The sequence below is a fragment of the Polypterus senegalus genome, chromosome 9, assembly GCF_016835505.1.
Source record: "Polypterus senegalus isolate Bchr_013 chromosome 9, ASM1683550v1, whole genome shotgun sequence".
NCBI classification, from domain to species: Eukaryota; Metazoa; Chordata; class Cladistia; order Polypteriformes; family Polypteridae; genus Polypterus; species Polypterus senegalus.
Window position 1 is genome coordinate 174,706,022 of NC_053162.1, and position 18,481 is coordinate 174,724,502.

Sequence of the window (18,481 nt, forward strand, 5' to 3'; positions counted from 1 at the left end):
TCTCAATCCCTCAAAATCTCTAAAATGCTGTTTTGCACTGGCAGAATCATTTCGTAAATAAAGCCTTTGTTTCAAGCCTTGCTGCGACCTGCCCATCTATAGCGTCTCTGTGCCCAGTTTAGATTTTCTAATTATCTCATCCTATTACAGATTGTCTCGTGTATATTATGAGAGGACTAATGGGACGATAGATGGGTACTGAGTGAATAAAAAGGCAAGTGAATTTTAAAAAGCAAGGAAAGGAATTTTGAGGAGACGTAATTTAATAACACAGATACACAAAAAAAAAATGACAACCACTTTAGAAATGAGAACAGTACAGGGCAGTGAAGAGACAGCGAGTCACTGCCAGTGGTGGGAGTTTTAAAAATCTGTTCATTGGGGATTCTTGTTCTGTTAAATATTTATGATGGTTGATGTGGAGTGACACCTGGGGACAGCAGAGACACCAGTGCAGAACTTGCCTAAAGTCTTTGGACTCATGACAAAAGAGGAGGGAAGCCATCAAAAAACCTGGAAGTTATGCTAGGGTGGTGATTACCAATGTCGGGTGCATGCCCCACTGGGGGGCAATTTGATTTTTTAGGGAGGCAATTCAAGAATTTAGGTACGTTATAAAATGAAAAAATGAGAAATTCACTGTTAAAAATGATAGAAACAAATGAACAAATTCAGCCATCCATCCATCCATTTTCCAACCCGCTGAATCCGAAAACAGGGTCACGGGGGTCTGCCGGAGCCAATCCCAGCCAACACAGGGCACAAGGCAGGAACCAATCCTGGGCAGAGTGCCAACCCACTGCAGGACACACACAAACGGGCCAATTTAGAATCGCCAATGCACCTAACCTGCATGTCTTTGGACTGCGGGAGGAAACCCACGCAGACACAGGGAGAACATGCAAACTCCACGCAGCGCTACCACTGCGCCACCGTGACGCCCAATTAACAAATCATTTTTATTTTTTACACTGACTTTGTATATTTATATCAACATAGAACTGCAGTGGGCTGGCACGCTGCCCAGGGTTTGTTCCTGCCTTGCGCCCTGTGTTGGCTCCAGCAGACCACCATGACCCTGTGTTAGGATATAGCGGGTTGGATGATAACTGACTGACTGACTGATAAACATAGAAGTGATGGTGAAGAACTCTTTAATTTATGTTTTTACAACCGGCTTGGGTTTTTCTACTTAGAAATCACTTTTACCATTAAAATAATATGAATTGTAACAATGATCTGCAGTGGGCTGGCGCCCTGCCTGGGGTTTGTTTCCTGCCTTGTGCCCTGTGTTGGCTGGGATTGGCTCCACCAGACCACCATGACCCTGTAGTTAGGATATAGCGGGTTGGATAATGGATGGATGGATGGAGTTTACATGGGGGTGGCACGGTGGCACAGTGTATAGTGCTGCTGCCTCGCATTTAGGAGACCTGGGTTCACTTCCTGGGTCCTCCCTGAATGGAGTTTGCATGTTCTCCCCGTGTCTGCATTGGATTCCTCCTGGTGCTCCGGTTTCCTCCCACAGTCCAAAGACATGCAGGTTGGGTGCAATGGCGATACTAAACTGTCCCTAGTGTGTGTGTGTGAGCCCTGCGGTGAGCTGGCGCCCTGCCTGGGGTTTGTTTCCTGCCTTGCACCCAGTGCTGGCTGGGATTGGCTCCAGCAGACCCCCGTGACCCTGTAGTTAGGATATAGCGGGTTGGGTAATGGATGGATGTAACAATGATTATAAAATTTTGCAATATAACAAAAATATAAAATGATCAAAATATTACAGAAAAAGCTGTCATTAAAGTTATTTTATATTTATGAATATCACTTTCTTATTATATATTTTCAAAACTATATTTGCTGTATTTTCATATTACTTCAATATTATATACATTTCTTTTTAACAATTTCTTTGTCAGTACCTGAACTATCCTTTCCCTCTTTTGTTTCCATGTTCTTTTGAAGCTTGTTTAGACCAAATTAATGACATTATGGGTTCCTCCACGCGAGTTCACTTTTTGAATAGGTAATAATAAGGTGTATGTTACAGTAGGGGGGCATCCTGATCTTAGAGAGGCCTAGGTGGGGCATGGCCACAAAAAGGCTGGGAACCACTGGCATAGGGCTTCATCCCTGGCTCAACTGTCTTTTCTTTTAACTTTGTAATATTTGGTTTTTAATTTGTGCCTGACATTTTCATTAACAGTTTGACAGATATTCACAAAACAGTAGGATTTTCTTTTTTTTTTTTCTTTTTTTATTAATTTTATTACAATCCATACATAGCAATCAAGTTTTTACAAAAAAAGAATTATGTTAAGAACAGATCGATCCCCACCCCTGAGAGAGAGAGCAAGCCAAACGGCCTAAAATTTAAGGCTTGTAAACATACCTAAATTAATAAATTCTCTGTGCTTTATAAACTTATTTTAAAATATTACTGATTAGATCCTGCCATGTTTTGAAAAAAGTCTGTACGGATCCTCTAACTGAGTATTTGATTTTTTCCAATTTCAAATAATATAACATATCGGTTTCCCACTGACTTAAAAGAGGAGAGTTTGGGTTCTTCCAGTTTATCAGAATAAGTCTGCGTGCCAACAGTGTAGTGAATGCAATCACAGTTTGTTTGTCTTTCTCCACTTTAAGCCCTCTGGAAGAACCCCAAACACAGCTGTTAATGGGTTAGGAGGGATTGTGAGTCCAAGGCTGTCTGAGAGGTAATTAAAAATTTTTGTCCAGAATGATGTTAATTTGGTGTAGGCCCAGAACATGTGACCCAGTGAGGCTGGGACTTGGTTGCAACGTTCGCAGGTTGGATCATACCCTGGAACAGTAGGATTTTCAATCACTTCTTCAATAGTAGAGCATCATTGAGCATTGTGGAGTGCATTTCGTCTTTGTAAGTGCTGTTTCTGGATTTGCTGGTTCATTGTGGGTTTTTGTTCTGTCTTTGGTTTCTGATTACTGGATTATGGATTTGACTTGTTAGCTTTGGATTGTCGGTTTAGGTAAACCTTTATTGCAAGATTTTCTTTTTTTTCATTGACTTTAATAATAAATAACATTCCAAACAAATAAGTCAAGTTTTACTAGACTTGGTTCAAAACAAATCAGCCCCCACCCGTGAGAAAGAGGGCTGGGCCAGCAGAGTAAAACTTTAAGCTAATAAGAATAAGTAAATAGATAAATTAATAAATAATTTAAAATAAACAGAGTAAAAAAAAAGAAGGATGGGAGAGAACCTGCTTCCTCAATTAAAATGCATATTCTAAAATGTTATTGATTAGTTCCTGCCAGGTTTTGAAAAAGTTTTGCACAGATCCTTTTTGTGAGAATTTGATTTTTTCCAGTTTCAAATATTATATGACATCAGTTACCCACTGACTTAAAAGGGGAGAGTTAGGATTCTTCCAGTTGACCAAGAGAAGCCTACGTGCCAGTAATGTAATAAAGGCCATTACAGTTTGTTTGTCCTTTTGCAAGATTTTCACCTTTTTCCTTTTCTTGCCTTTTATTTAATAAACATAACTTCTTTATAAGAGTCCTTAAGTTTTGTTTTGTCCATTTAAGCCAGAGGTTTACCGTCCTCCTCTCTGTTATGAGTTTGCCAAGAGCAGGGGTCTCCAACTCCAGTCCTGGAGGGCCGCAGTGGCTGCAGATTTTCATTCTCACTTTTTTCTTAATTGATGATCAGATTTTGCTGCTAATTAATTCTTTGCCATCATTTTAATTGATGCACAACATAAGACTCAGGCCCCTTAATTATTTCTTTTTACCTTAATTAGCAACCAAACAATACTAAGACACTAAATGAACCAACACATAAACAACAACTTGCGTCCATCACGCAATAACTGAAAATAAAGAAAGGTGAAGGCCTCAGTAATGTTGATCTGTTCAGGTCCACCAAACATTTTGATAGCCAGCGCTCTTAAAAAAGAAAATCGACAGTTTTAGAAATGTCTGCCAAGGCAGAATGAGCGTCATGGAATTAAATAACAGGTTTAATTAGCAATTAGAATTGGCTTTAAATGAAGAAACTGAATGAAGTGAAGTTGGTTGGAGTTTGAGGCCCCAACTTAGTTGCTCATCTGTTGGCTCACTTCACATCAAATTTATGTTTAGGTGCCATTTAAGGAAAAAAGAATCAATTCAGTAGTCAGAGTCTCAAGAAAAGTCAATAAAAATAAAGGGAAATAGTTCATTAGCAGCAAAAACTGGTCACTAATTAAGAAAAAGAGTTAGAATGAAAACTTGCAGCTACAGTAGCTCTCCAGGACTGGCCTAGAATAATAAAGGCAAACTAAATTCTTGGAAGTGATCAGAAGAGGTAAAGTCAAAAATATGAGAAAAAAGTTCAGTCTTGAGAATCAGGATTCATAAAACCAAAACGGGAGGGCAGGAGGTCTGAAACACTAAATAAGAACACGAAAAGCAACATACAAAGATTTCTTTTGTGTTACCTGCAAACTTCTTTGACCGTGAACTTCCCGGTGCCAACCTTTCATCTTGCTTTGGTGAAATGTCAGCTCTGTGCACCTCCAAGTGTTGTTGTATAGCAACACCATACTGCCCGACTGATGGACAGAAAGCAAAGACGGTGTTGGAAAACGATGTGAAAAATAAAAATCTGTTATAAAACTCTCTCTAATTAAAAAAACTGATGCCAAAACTACATTATACCAAAAAAAAATTAAATTTAGGTACACAAATGCCATAAACTGATAGAACTCCAGTAGATTTATTAATTAATTTGAAACTAACACAAATCATAACACTCTTCCTCAAATGACATTTATATGTGTTTTTGAGCATTTTTTACTTTAAAATTCTGAATCCCATTTGGGTCTGTGCTTGAGGTTAGGGTTAGACTTCCTAGGGTGAGGCCTATTTTACTGTCACAGTCGGTGAAGTCCTGGCCTGGCTGATGGTATTTGGAGGTCTCCTCACACGTTTTTGCATTTTGGGTTGATCTTTATTGCATATGTACAATAACAATACTACACAAAATCAGGACACCTGGAGCCTCAAATATAATCAGAAGTGTTGTTCCTCCACCATTAATCTGTTTTGTATTAATTTGGGTTAACACAAATTTTATGTTTTCTTGCTATTTATATGAAACTTGAATTATTTTCTATGTATTTTTGTCATTACTGTTGGTTTTGTTTATTATTCTGTTAATTGTATACTGCTACTTTAAATGAGAGTACATTCTTTGAATTCTCTGGCTGGAACCCCAGGGGGCAGGGCCACCCTGATACCACCACTTCTTAGCTCTCTGTCTGGCTGTTTAAGGTTTGAGAAGAGGAAGCTCAGGCAGTGGTGCATTGAAGCTGTTGGAGTTGTGGTTTGGATTTGTGATTTGTCTGGACTTCCTGGCTTCTTGATTTCTTTCTGTTCTGGTTTTTGGATTATTCTTCTGGTGTATGTATTAGGAGTTTGCTACCTGAGATTGCCTTTTAGGCAGCTCCCTTTTGCTCCTTTTGAATCTTTCTTTGTTATTCTTTATTTTTGATAAATACTAGGAGCTCCGCCCACCCCCGGGTTTGGTTTTCCAGATATACAATTTAAAGAGATTGTTCATTTCATAGGAATTGTTACATATGCATTATTTTCACTTTTACTTCAAAACTTTTGTAAAAACAATATTTGGAAGTAACTTTTCTTCAATATCACATTGAATTTTGATTCCGTGTTTGGACTTGCATCGTGACAACGCAACGTATATCTGCCTGTGAGTGAATATCGTTTCTTTCTCTCTAATAAATAAAACGACTTTCTCAAATGTTTGTCCATGCTCTTTCTTCTTCGCTTTGTCACTGACGTATAAACATTATTCTTCTGTTAAAATTTATAAGAGCGTAGGAAGTGTGTCTGACAAAAGCATTCACATGACTGAGGTTAGATGACTGTTGTCTTGTTTGAAAATACGTAGTTGTAAGTAGTGCATGACTTGAAAGAATCTTATGTTAAAAGTCTCCATCTTATGGGACTTCATACTGTGCCAGCATTTTTGGAATCTTTTAATTCTCGTTGGCAACATGAATTAGACAAACTACAAGTCTCCGACTTAAGGTTTAAATCCGAACAATATATTCAATCTCTTTTTTCACTGTTCCGTTAATTCACGAGTAGTAATTTCTGTTTGTTAGCACTTGTGCGATCTTTACTATCATTTTTTTGAGACTTTGGAATTTTCGTACTTCCATTATCTCTAACCTGATCTGCATGTGTACCGCGCCAACATTTTTGAATTATTTACGATGTTCTACTTTGTCATCTACGCTTTGTCTTTTATTTCTGGCCCCGGGTTAAATCTCTTTCTTGTGGGACGTATAATGCTGCTCGCGTTGTGAAGGGGGGCGCTGAACACATGCTAAGGAGATGTGGTCGGATCAGCTGCTGTCTTGCTGCTGGCAAGCTGTGTGTTCTGCTTGTCGTGTTGTGCGTCGATCATTTAAAAGCCTGTACAGCAGCTGCCCTTTTGTCTCACATGACGTCAAAGTGTCTCCCACCCAAGATTTGTTTTTTTTTGTAATAGAGAGATATTCATTTATATAGAGTAACTGTTGCCTTTTGGTTACAAGCTGGAGTTTCCACAGTTTTCGCACACTTGTCTGGCATTTCTCTATTTTTGAGACTGTTAAAACCATTTTGAACTTTTAAAACCAGTTCCTACATTTTGGAAGTACTGGTCAGGTTGAAGCCCTATTATTGACAAATAAAGGTCCTGGCCTGCTTTATGGGTCTTTAATTAGGCTTCAACATCCTTTTTGCAATGTTCCCGACTCCAATTCACAACACAAACACAATAAAAAAAAAAATCTAACAACATAATTAACAAACAGAGAGGGATGAATCCAACTAACAAAAAAAACAGAAAATGCAAAGTAATTAACAGAAATTAAATTACATATCTTCATAAAGACACATAAAACAAAATACAAAAACATCATAAAAACAAACCCCAGGATGAGACCCACAACGGACTATCACATCCGTACTTCAGAACTGTCCACATTCCTTGGGCCTGTGCTTCCCATTTGGCACACACACATGGGGGACCCATCGCCAGCGACAGTCAAGACTGTACTTGCAGTATAAGCTGATAAGATCAACCTGTGTGTAGGTAACCTCAGGGTGGTCGCCACATGCAGAACAGTGACAACGAAGAATCCCACCCAGGGTGGTCACAGTGCTGCCAGGCAAGACCTACCCTAGAGGCCGTTATCAGCAGTATAATTGTTTGGCTTTGTTGTCAAGTCAACAGTGCTGAAACAACCTGTTATTGGGAATCTCTCACGCTTTGTAAGTAGTAATTTGACAGCAACAGGATCAGTGTCCTCATGGAGTGCTGAAAACTGAAACACAATACTCTTTGTTACATACCGAGAATGCCAGTGAGTCAAGGTTGCGTACAATTCCTCTGTAGTCTATCGGCCCTTATCTCCCACTTCTCTGGCTCTTCCATTATCTCCCCTAAGGATTACCGGTACTGCAACTTTCTCTTCAGTGCTCTTCAGCTCAAACACGTAACCAAGCAGCCAACTACTCTACACCAGCCTTTTTCAGGCTCCTTTTTCAAGACCCGGATCCTTACAGAGTCTCTACGGGTTTCACTTGCCTATATTTGGATGCAAAACACTCAAGATACTCTAAATCAGGGGTCTCCACCATGTCGCTCGCGAGCTACCGGTAGCTCACCACCCCTTTCCTAGTAGCTCGCCAAAGGGCTAATGAATCCTACATACATTTGAAAACTTGATTAGTCAAATTAGGGTCGGGCGATCTTTCCACAAAATCATATCACGATCCTTTTAACACAAAATCACGATCCACAAACTGAATTGCAATCTCAAACGTGGCATAGGCTTAAGAGAATATCAGGAATTAAACTCATCAAGACCTAAGTAACACTTTATTTTAAATATCAAACAAAGTTTAATTCAATTGTTCTCTCGTTTGCTAAGCAGAGTTAAGGTACATGCCCCGAAGCTGGAGAGTGAGTGAGTGAGCAAGTGAGGAGGCGCAGATAAATCGGTACCGCAAACTCTGATACATAGTGAAATAAGAGAAGTCGCAAAATCAACCTGAAAGTTCAAGCAAATTATAGAAAAAACACGATCTAAATCCATAAAGTAGTTCACTCGTGAAAGACAGACACATAGACAGACATTGTATTTTATATATTATATATTAGTAAACCTTCAAAATAATGTGCAGTTAAAGTCTCAACAGCATTCTCAGCATTTCTGGAGCTTAGTAGAGCCAGATAACTATAAGAATCTTCACCAAGCAGCTCTGAAAATGTCTGCTTTGTTTGGGTCTCCATACCTCAGTGAGTCTGACGTGAATGTCATGAAATCAAAGTTTAGAACAAGATGGACAGACGAACATTTAAACGACTCCATAAGAGTGAACCTAAGGGGGTTCCACTCCACCAGACACCTCAGTGCCAGTCATCTGACTAACTAAACAACACATCACACATGCGACTGGACCTGTGAATAAAGTGACACGGTGACATGTGACAAAATGACAAATGAATACGTCAGATCTGTGGATTTGGAATTGTATTGTTTTGTTTTGACAGCATTCAAGTTTTAAATCAATAGTGTGAGAGACACTAGAAAATGCAAACAGACGTACAAAATGCACTTGCAGGTGAACTAAATATATTTTTGTGATGTTTTAATGCAAAATGTGTGTTGTGGACACCAACATTTTGTAAATGTTCAGGCAAAACAAGCTTATTCACTTTGTTTGGGTTGAAATAAGCTGTGAGAAGAAACATTAGAAAACACGAGTAGCTGTCGGCCATTTTCATTTTGTAAAAGTAGCTCTCAGGGCTAAAAGGGTTGGAGACCCCTACTCTAAATCCTCACCATCTTCCCGGAACTCAAACTGTAACATTATGTGTGCCATTGACTAGTGCCCGACTCTACACAGACAGCCTCCAAGTGTCTCCACAGTGACCTCTGGGGTGGGACAGGTTTGAACAGGCAAGGATGCTGGCATTTTTTATCAGTCAGTCAATCATTCTCCAACCTGCTATGTCCTAACACAGGGTCACAGGGGGTCTGCTGGAGCCAATCCCAGCCAACACAGGGCGCAAGGCAGGAACAAATCCTGGGGAGGGCGCCAACCCACCGCAGGGCACACACACACACCAAGCACACACGAGGGACAATTTAGGATCGCCAATGCACCTAACCTGCATGTCTTTATGATGGGTACCATCGTAAAGTGCTTAAAATCAGCAAGTAACAATAACGTATTTTTAAAGAATAAAAAACAATGTAGAGAATACATTAGAGACACATTATATGGCACCTTCCAAACAGAGAATTCTGCCAGAGTACTTTATCAAACAATGTTTTCAGTTGTTTGACAAATTAAAGAAAATGAGGCATCAATGAAATGAATATAAATGCTATTTTACATTGCGCTTTTAATAGCGAGTGCCATGGAGTAGCATGTTATGTTACAAAAAAAGGCGAGAAAAAGTAACACGTTAAAGAACAGTCTGAATCTGTATGATCATGAGATCTTCAAAGTACACAATACGTCCAAGCACAACAAGTCAGAACAAAGGAAACATGACGTAAGAAAGCCAACTGACTCACATGGTTTCAAAATGCACCTGAATGTGGAAGGGATGTTTTGTGATGTGTCAGTATGCTGGGCTGAACTGCACAATGAAGACAAAAGAACACTCCGAGCAACTCTACGAAAAGCACAAGTCAGGAGACGGAAACAAGAACATATCCAGGGCAATGACTATCCAGTTAAATAAATCTTTAAGAAAGTGAAAGAAAGAGTATGGCAGAGCAGACCATCCACAAAAATTGAAGAAGACCAGTGAGGGAGGCCACCAAGGGACCTCTGAGAACTCTGAACGAATCACAAGCTACAGTCGCTGAGACTGCGGACACCGTGCAGACAGCAACTATGCCAGGGGCTTCACCAGTCACAGCTGTATGGGAGAGTGGCAAAGAGAAAAAACACACAGGATATCTCGGCAGAAGGCACATGGGAGTCAGCTAGGAGAAGGTTCTACGGTCTGGCGAGACCAAAACTGAGCTTTTTGATCATCAGAATAAGCACCGTGTTACACTGCATATTATCACAAACACCCCACCCACACCATGAGGCATGCTGGTGGCGGCAGCATCAGACTGTGGGGATGCTTGTGTGCAGCAGACCCTGAAAGGACTGTGAGGGTCAAATGAGTGTAGCAAAATATGAGGAAATGCTGGAGGGCAAGCTGGTGGAGTCTGCAAGAAAAATGTGGCTTAGCAGAAGATAGCAAGACAAAGCGAAAGCCACCTGGCCATCTGACCTGATTATCAAAATGAGCGTGTGTGTGTAGCGTGTGGCCGGGGGTCTTGCCTGGCTGGGACGCCTCCACGTTGGGAGAGCCAGGGGAGCAAGTGTGGCCAGAGTGTTACCTCTCCTGGGACAATAGATGGCAACCCCCCTGGGCTGCAGCAGTGCCTCGGACTCACGCAGTGCTGCATGGGAGTTGGAGTTTGGTGCAGCCCTGTTGGGATCCACAGGCACCGCTAGGGAGTGCTGCAGCAGGAGCTACTGAGCCCTTATGGGCAGGTCTTCTGCCACACCCGGAAACGAGTAATCAAGCACCTGGAGCACTTCGGGGTGTGTTATAAAAGGAGCCAGCAGCCACTACTGGGGGAGCCAGAGTCGGGAGGAGGAGTGATGGTGGAGGAAGATAAAGAGAAGGAAGAGACGTATGGCATTGTGCTGTGCTTGTGCTGGGACTGTGTGTTATACTTGTGGGGAACGGGGAAGGAAGAAATAATAAAACCTGTGTGCCATGAACTTGTGTCCCACGCGTGTCTGTGTCGGCTTCTGCTGGCGGTGCCAGCTTGGTGGACCACAGTGTGTATGTGTGTGTGCATGTGTGTCTTTGTGTGTGCGTATATGTGTGTGTATGTATGCGTGTGTGTGTGTGTCTTTGTGTGTGCATATATGTGTGTGTATGTGTGTATATGTGTGTGTGTCTTTGTGTGTGCGTATATGTGTGTGTATGTATGCGTGCGCATGTGTGTGTATATGTGTGTGTGTGTATATGTGTGCGTGTGTGTGTGTGCATGTGTGTATGTGCATGTGTGTGTATGTGTGTGTGTGTTTGTGTGTGCGTATATGTGTGTGCGTATGTATGTATGTGCATGTGTGTGTGTATGTGTGTGTGCGTGTGTGTGCACGTGTATGTGTGTGTGTGTGTGCGCGCGCATGTATGTGTATGTGTGTGTGTGAGTATGCTTCCCATCTTGGTTCCAGTGTTTCCAGGATAGGCACCAGCTACCCACAACCTTAAACTCTTTGTTAGTGTTAGAAAATATATGGATGGATTTTATTAAAAAAATAAAAATACAAAAGAGATCATATGTTGGTTAATTGTGGTCTTAAGCAGTTTTAAGAATGACCAGCACCTTCTAAAGTTCAGCACAGTGACACAACGTAAGCCTTTCATGATAACAGTGACGTCTGGGTAGATCTGTCTGTGTTGCTGTAATGGCGTAAAGGAAGTTTCACACTGAACACGCTCTCTAAGGTTTTCTACACAGTTACTGTAACCAATCCTTTGTGACAAAGCTATCAATCTGTACATTATACAGCACTTTTCTTAATGACTGCTACATAACTGTTAAATACACGGCTCTGTGAAAAAGCGGCATGGCAAGTGGTGATCAGAACTGCTACCTCTGTTTGAACCTCTGCCTTGGCGCTGCCTGTTATGGGCATCGCCAGTTCTCCCGGTGTCGAGGTGGATTTTCTTTCCACGTTCAAAAGAGGACATCTGACCTCATGTGATCAAGTATATGCAGAAGTGTGATGGTGGGTCCTGTTGTGCTTGGTGCTGCCAGGACAGGCACCTGACCAGCAAGCAGATTTCAAGGTTCAGAAATGGATTTATGGGTTTTATGAAGGAGGGAAGAAAACAGAAAGTATCCATCTTTAGTTATCCAATTGCATACTAAGCACACACACTTAGACACCACATTGTTAAGAAGAGAAGAAACAATGCAGAGCATACAACAACATGGATGCTATATAGTGCATTTTGTACTGAGTAGAGCTCCACCTCCAAAAGATTTACTCAACCTTGGCAAGAAGTCACATTGATCAGCCCTCCTGCCTCACCGTGCCAGAATCCTGGGCACTGTCCACGTGGCTCTTTCTCTGCATACTCCAGTTATTTACACATTCCAAAGATATGCAGCTTTATGGAAACTCGTCCTGTATTTGCCCTTCTGTTTATTCACTTAGCAGATGTTTTCACCCAAAGTCTCTTACAAAGCAGGACAGCATATCTGAGTAAACATCTCTCGGGACTGTTTTGGCACAAGCGTTACAAGACAAGGTTACAAAACTGATCATCACAAGTGAGTGAGTATCTCCAAACCAAACAGAACACAGCGAGACTAGTTTGTTCTTCCTTAGTTACAAGACCCTAACAAAACCGTTATCAATTACAAATTCACAGAACGAGAGAATCTTCAAACTCTCCACAAACACATCGATGGAGTCAGCAGTCAGTCAGCAGCTAGGTGTCACACATAAAGAGTCCGGATTGAGATTTGATGCTACACAGAGGTGGCATCACTAGATGCCATTCATTAGCAGTCCTGAGTGAATGAGAAGGAGCAGAGGACCTTATGAGTGCTTCCAGATACGTAGATGTTTACCCATCGACTACTTTGTAGGCAACTGTCAAGGATTTGAACTTGAAATGTGCCACTACAGGGAGCCAGTGGAATGACCTGAAAATAGAAATGGCATGCACTTGTCTCGGATGGTTGAACATAAGGTCTGCCACTGCATTTTGAATCATCTGTGGTGGACTGCCAGTAGACAGTTGCAGTTGTCAAGGCCTGTGAAGACCAATGCCTGAACCAGAAGTATAGAGTGAATCTGCATTAACAAGATACAGTTGCAGTGTGGCCAGTGAAAGACAGCTGGTCATTGATTATCACCCCAAGTTTGTGTACCGAGTTGGTATGCATCAATGACAACGAGCCAAGCTGAACACTTATGTTGTAGAAGGACCGGCTGGATAACAAGGAAGTCCATCTTTGTCAGCTTGACCTGGACATGGAGTTCCTTAACCCAAGTTGAAATATTAGTGAGATTTGTTGCGATTCTAGCTGAGACCATAACCAAGACTGGGGCCTGTATGAGTGTGCATTGTGATAAACTGGCATCCCATCCAGTGTTGCTTCCAATCTTGTGCATGATGACCAAAGTTCAACCCCTGGTGACCCTCCCCAAAACAACCGAAGGTCGGACTGAGCAGGTTTATGCTGCATTCCCATGCTACTGGATATGGGAGAAAGTCGGAATTCCACATGAACGCTCTATGAGCTGAAAGATGTGACATTATACTGACTCGTCACCTCTGGCAACTTGAAATGCCATTTTCTGGTCAAGTTAAACTCAGAGTTACGTAATACGCATTTAATACTTACCTTGCTCTTTATTTCAATGAAAAATGTAGTTTTGTCTTTGTTTTTTTGCAGACCAAATAACAAATCAACAGTGACACACATTTCTCCAAAATGTTCAACCACGGGAACACACTGAAATGGGACGGTGAAATGTCACAACACCTCAGAAAGGTCCAATAGCACGTGAAAGAGCCTAAAGAACATAAAGCAGGGCTTAGCTCAGTACACAGCTACTGAGTGTCCTCTGAGTGTTTCACTCGAAAACATACAAGTAACCCACCGCTTCTCTGCTCAAACTCTCCACAATACAGGAGGTCTGTTTAAAGGGGTCTGACTTACAACCAACTCAACTCACTGCAGATGGCTTAATGTCTACATTCATATTCCTGCATAGAAGCTTACACAGATTATGCTATTTGTTCTTCGTTTTCTTTTAGCAATTTGTGTTTTTGCATATTTTGTTCTTGCTTATTTTTCCTTATTCTAATGCAAAACTTTGTGTATTAATGTATTATTTCATGTTTCAATCTGTTATTTATTTAATCTTCATCTGTGCTTTTATACTTTGTGCATCCTTATGATTATTTGTGAAGCACTCTAAGCATGAGAATCCATCCATCCATCCCGCTATATCCTAACTACAGGGCTACGGGGGTCCGCCGTAGCCAATCCCAGCCACCATAGGGCGCAAGGCAGGAACAAATCCCCGGGTAGGGCACCAGTCCGCCACAGAGCACACACACACACCAAGGACAATTTAGGATCGCAATGCACCTAAACCTGCATATCTTTGGACTGTGGAAGGAAACCCACGCAGACACGGGGAGAACATGCAAACTCCATGCAGGGAGGACCTGGGAAGCGAACCCTGGTCTCCTAACTGCGAGGCAGCAGCACTACCGTGCCACCCAAGCATGAGAATGTGCTATATAAATAAAATGCGTCATGATTATCATTATTTAAATAAGTTACAGTATATAGTGCCTTTCACACCGAGTTCCATCTTAAATGCTTTACACAGCAATTTAGGACACCACTTTATGGAAAAAATAAAGAAAACAATACCATGACTATACATCAGACACTCTGTATATTATACAGAAAACTCTCACAAGATTAGATAGATAGATAGATAGATAGATAGATAGATAGATAGATAGATAGATAGATATGTGAAAGGCACTATATAATAGGTAGTTAGATAGATAGATAGATAGATAGATAGATAGATAGATAGATAGATAGATAGATAGATAGATAGATAGATAGATAGATAGATATGTGAAATGAACTATATACAATAAACATACGCACACACTCACATAATAAGGTCTGAACAAAACCCAGAATGACTTAAAAGAAAGAAACCTTCTGACTTGGCAGTCCCAGTTCCAGTGAGGCGCTATACAGGCAAATTGCCTTTTGGTGTAAAGGAGCCCCAGTCACATTTCCTGACACATTTGTGCCAAGTAAGTCCTCAGTGCACGTGTGCCAGAGAGAGGATGTGCAGCATTGTTCATAATGGCACTCAGTTTTGTTTTGTATAGGCCAATCAATCTGCAGTTTACACATCACATTCCATGCTCTGTTACAGTGCAGTAGGACCAAGATTTCATATTAAAAGGAAATGGTTTTTGGTATTACCATTACTATAGTGCATTGCATGTCCATCAATCTGTAGACCGATTTCATGTTGTGAATTATTTAAAAATGCCTTACAAGGCAAGTAAGTGCAATACTACATAAGGGGAGCAAGAAACAATGCATTAAGTATACATCAATTTTTACACGGTCTATCATTCTCCACTATTTCTAGGTAAGCAGTCATCAGTATTACATAACACTGGTCTTTAACAAAAAGAAAAAAAAACAAAACAGTGTATGATTTAGGTCTGCTGAATCCATTTCTGAAATTAGAATTTCTATATCACAAAGTGTTTCCATGAGACATCGGATTTAGTGAAAAACTGCATTTTAATTTTTTTTTAAACAAGTTGCTGGGTGTTTTATGGCATAAGCATTTTTCGTGCCCAGAATATTATTTGAAGTATATTTTGAGCTGAAAAACTGCAGTCTTTCTTGTTCTTCATGTTAGCTGAGTTGGAAACAACCCAAATTCAAATGCTTGCCACACTTTTTTACTCTGTTTGTTTTCTTCTCTCTTCTTATTCCTCCAAAATAGCTAATAATTTATATATGGAAGGTTAAAAAGCAGCAAATACCACAGCACCTGCACATCAGAACAACACATCATCCACCTGAAGCTAAGCACCTTTGGGCCCAGGCCAGCCAGCACTTGGATGGGAGACCAACGAGGAAAAGCTTGGGTTGTTGCTAGAAGAGATGCTAGTGTGGCCAACAGGGGGTGCTCACCCCTTTTCTAGTGTGTGGATCCCAATGCCCCAGTGCAGTGACAGGGACACAATGGCGTCATCATCCTTTGAGGTCCTGACTCTGTGTGGTCATAAACGATCCCAGGGCATCAGTAAGATGTACCCTAATGCCCTGGCTAAAGTGCTCACCATTCTGTCCCCATAACCCTCCCTAACTGTCTCTCTCACCCCTTCAATGTGGTGAGTGCACTGGTACAGTAATGGCTGCAATTGCTTCATTTAAATCGGTTGGAAAAGCACTACATAAGTGGAATGAATTACTAAAGATGCCTTTTGATTGTCCAGAAAAGAGAAAGCTGCTGTTTAAATGGTTTGAAGATGGAGAGAGGCTCCTCCAAGACATCACTCAAATGGACAGAGACATTATTGTACAAAGCGAAGTCAGTCAATGTTAGCAGACATCTTCTTGGTCATTCCCCTATGAAACACTTTCAGAGGATTACAGGAGGGAAAAAAAAAACACCAAGCGACTGCATTTTGGAAGTTCTAATTGTATTTAAAACAATTATGTGTGTAACCGGCGTCTCTCAAAAGCTGAACATGATGGAGCAATTCTGCTGCCGCATTTGGACTCTGCACCCTCAGATCCATGAAAAGCACCTAAGAACTTTTGACGGGAATGAATATTTTTGGAATCAGGGTCTGCAAGTGTATTTCAATGTATTGTGTAATTTCTGGTTACCAGACCATCCTTTTTGAGGTGGCGAATGACACTTGTTTGCCATAGGAGAAGTAGCTACACAGGGATGAGCTGTTGGGGAACATAAGAAATGTTATGAACAAGAGGAGAGACCACTCAATCCATGTGTCGCTCCTTTGTCTAGCTAATATGTAACCTGTCCAAAGATCTCCTCTAGAGACTTCTCAAAAAGATGTCATGGTGTGACTTGGTAGCTTGGTCCAGATTCCCACAACTCTTTGTGTAAACAAGTGTTTCCTGGCTTCAGTTCTAAAAACACTGCCCATAATGTCCAGTGGTGAAAAGAGCCTTCACTCTGTGCTCATCATCAGAGCTACATCTGACTAAACATTACTTTAAAGACAATGATGCAGACCCTTCAAGTATAGCTATTGGAGACAGCCATGACCTACGATGTCACTTGGCAGTGATACCAGTCCACATTGTATTTTGTGTCTTAGTTTTGCACCACCACCCTCGGACACTGGGGTCTCCGGGCCTTTTTTTGGCCATCTCTCCCGTCCGCCTGCACGGTTTACCAGTAAGCGAACCCCGCCCCATCACAATCACAAAGCGGCGTTGACACTGAAGGTGTGCCACTCACTTTTGGACATCCTCATGACCCACAAGTCCTGCGCTCTTTAACTCCGTCCTGGTTCTGTTCCGTTAAACATGAGCGACGATCGGCCCGGCACAAACAGCTGGTTTAACCACCAGACACGTAAGAGGCACTGATTAAAAACGGAAGCAGACCCGCAAAATCAATTTGCAACACGGGAGTCAGGGTGGGGACGGGAATGGGCTCCTACCTGAGTATCCAGCATCATCATCATCGTCGTCGTCTCCTCCAGTTCATAGCCCTCCTTCCTTCCTTCCTTCCTTCTGCTTCCGTGCCGGGTAGAGCTTCACGGTAAAGATGATTTCTAGTTCTTTTGTTCGCTTATGTTTTCTCACATGGTAAAATTACGAGACAAAAGCATTAAACGAGAGCCAGTTGATAAATTTAAAAAAAAATGTAAGTGGCAGAGGTTGGACTTTCAAGGCAAGGGCAATAAATTCTTGGACGATCGTCTGGAGTTTACCTGTTCGGTCATTGTAAAAATTCCGTGCAAAAACAGCGAAGTGAAATTAGGCGTCCGGGGACGACACCAACGTGAACGGCAGCAAATGTCAAAGCTGCACATCGGCGACGCCGCCGCCGTCAATCTGCTGCCAGCGAAGATGCGATTTCAATCCAAAATATTAAAATACCAGTTCAGGCCTGCCTCGCTGCAAATAATAAAAAACACAACAGCAGAGACGAATCCCGGTGATTAGCGGATTATAACATAATGATAGCAATCCACGTAAGACTCCAGAATAAAATCGGGAGGCAAGAATCGCCCACACAAGCCGCGTCGTGACTGACGGCCTGCGCCTCAGAAGATTCAAATTCCAGTCGGAAAAGGATGGGGCGCTGTGTTTTACCTTCGTGCACTTGTAAGGTGCAACACAAATCCGCTTCTTAAAAGGATTGTTTTATTTCATGGTGCTAAATTAATAGATGAATGTTTTTGTTTTGTTGTTTTTTTTTGGGGATTTTCCAGATTGAGAAATGTACGAAATCAAATACGTCTTACGAGTTTAATTTTTCATATGTAGGGGAGCGTCTTTCTGATACCTCCTGAAATTTGCTCCTTTTCTCTCTTTCGTAGTGTTTAAAAAGTGGGGAGCATGAAGGATCTTCTAAGGGTATGTGGTGTCAGCACTTTTATTTTTCTTAGGCTTTTGACTCCATAAATCACCCAAATGTGAAAGACGTGTTCACCAGTCTTCTGGTTGTATAGCGCCATTCACATCAAAGCGCTTTGTCAGATTACCAAAGTAACAATCAAAGCTTCAAAACGTAACTCCTCTCTTTAGAAATTCAATCGAATGTACTCAAATGCAGCGGCATT

The 18,481-nt window shown here is 41.4% G+C and overlaps 1 protein-coding gene across 1 annotated transcript in view; it reads right to left on the minus strand.

The window, feature by feature from the left end:
* The window catches only part of LOC120536021 (ral guanine nucleotide dissociation stimulator-like), a 177,691-nt gene extending 159,580 nt beyond the window's left edge, over positions 1 to 18,111 (minus strand). The window contains exon 1 of the mRNA XM_039764311.1: positions 17,354 to 18,111. Coding sequence (XP_039620245.1) covers positions 17,354 to 17,377 — 24 coding nt within the window. The 5' untranslated portion in view covers positions 17,378 to 18,111. The remainder of the gene's footprint in view (positions 1 to 17,353) is intronic.
* Positions 18,112 to 18,481: the final 370 nt, after the last annotated feature.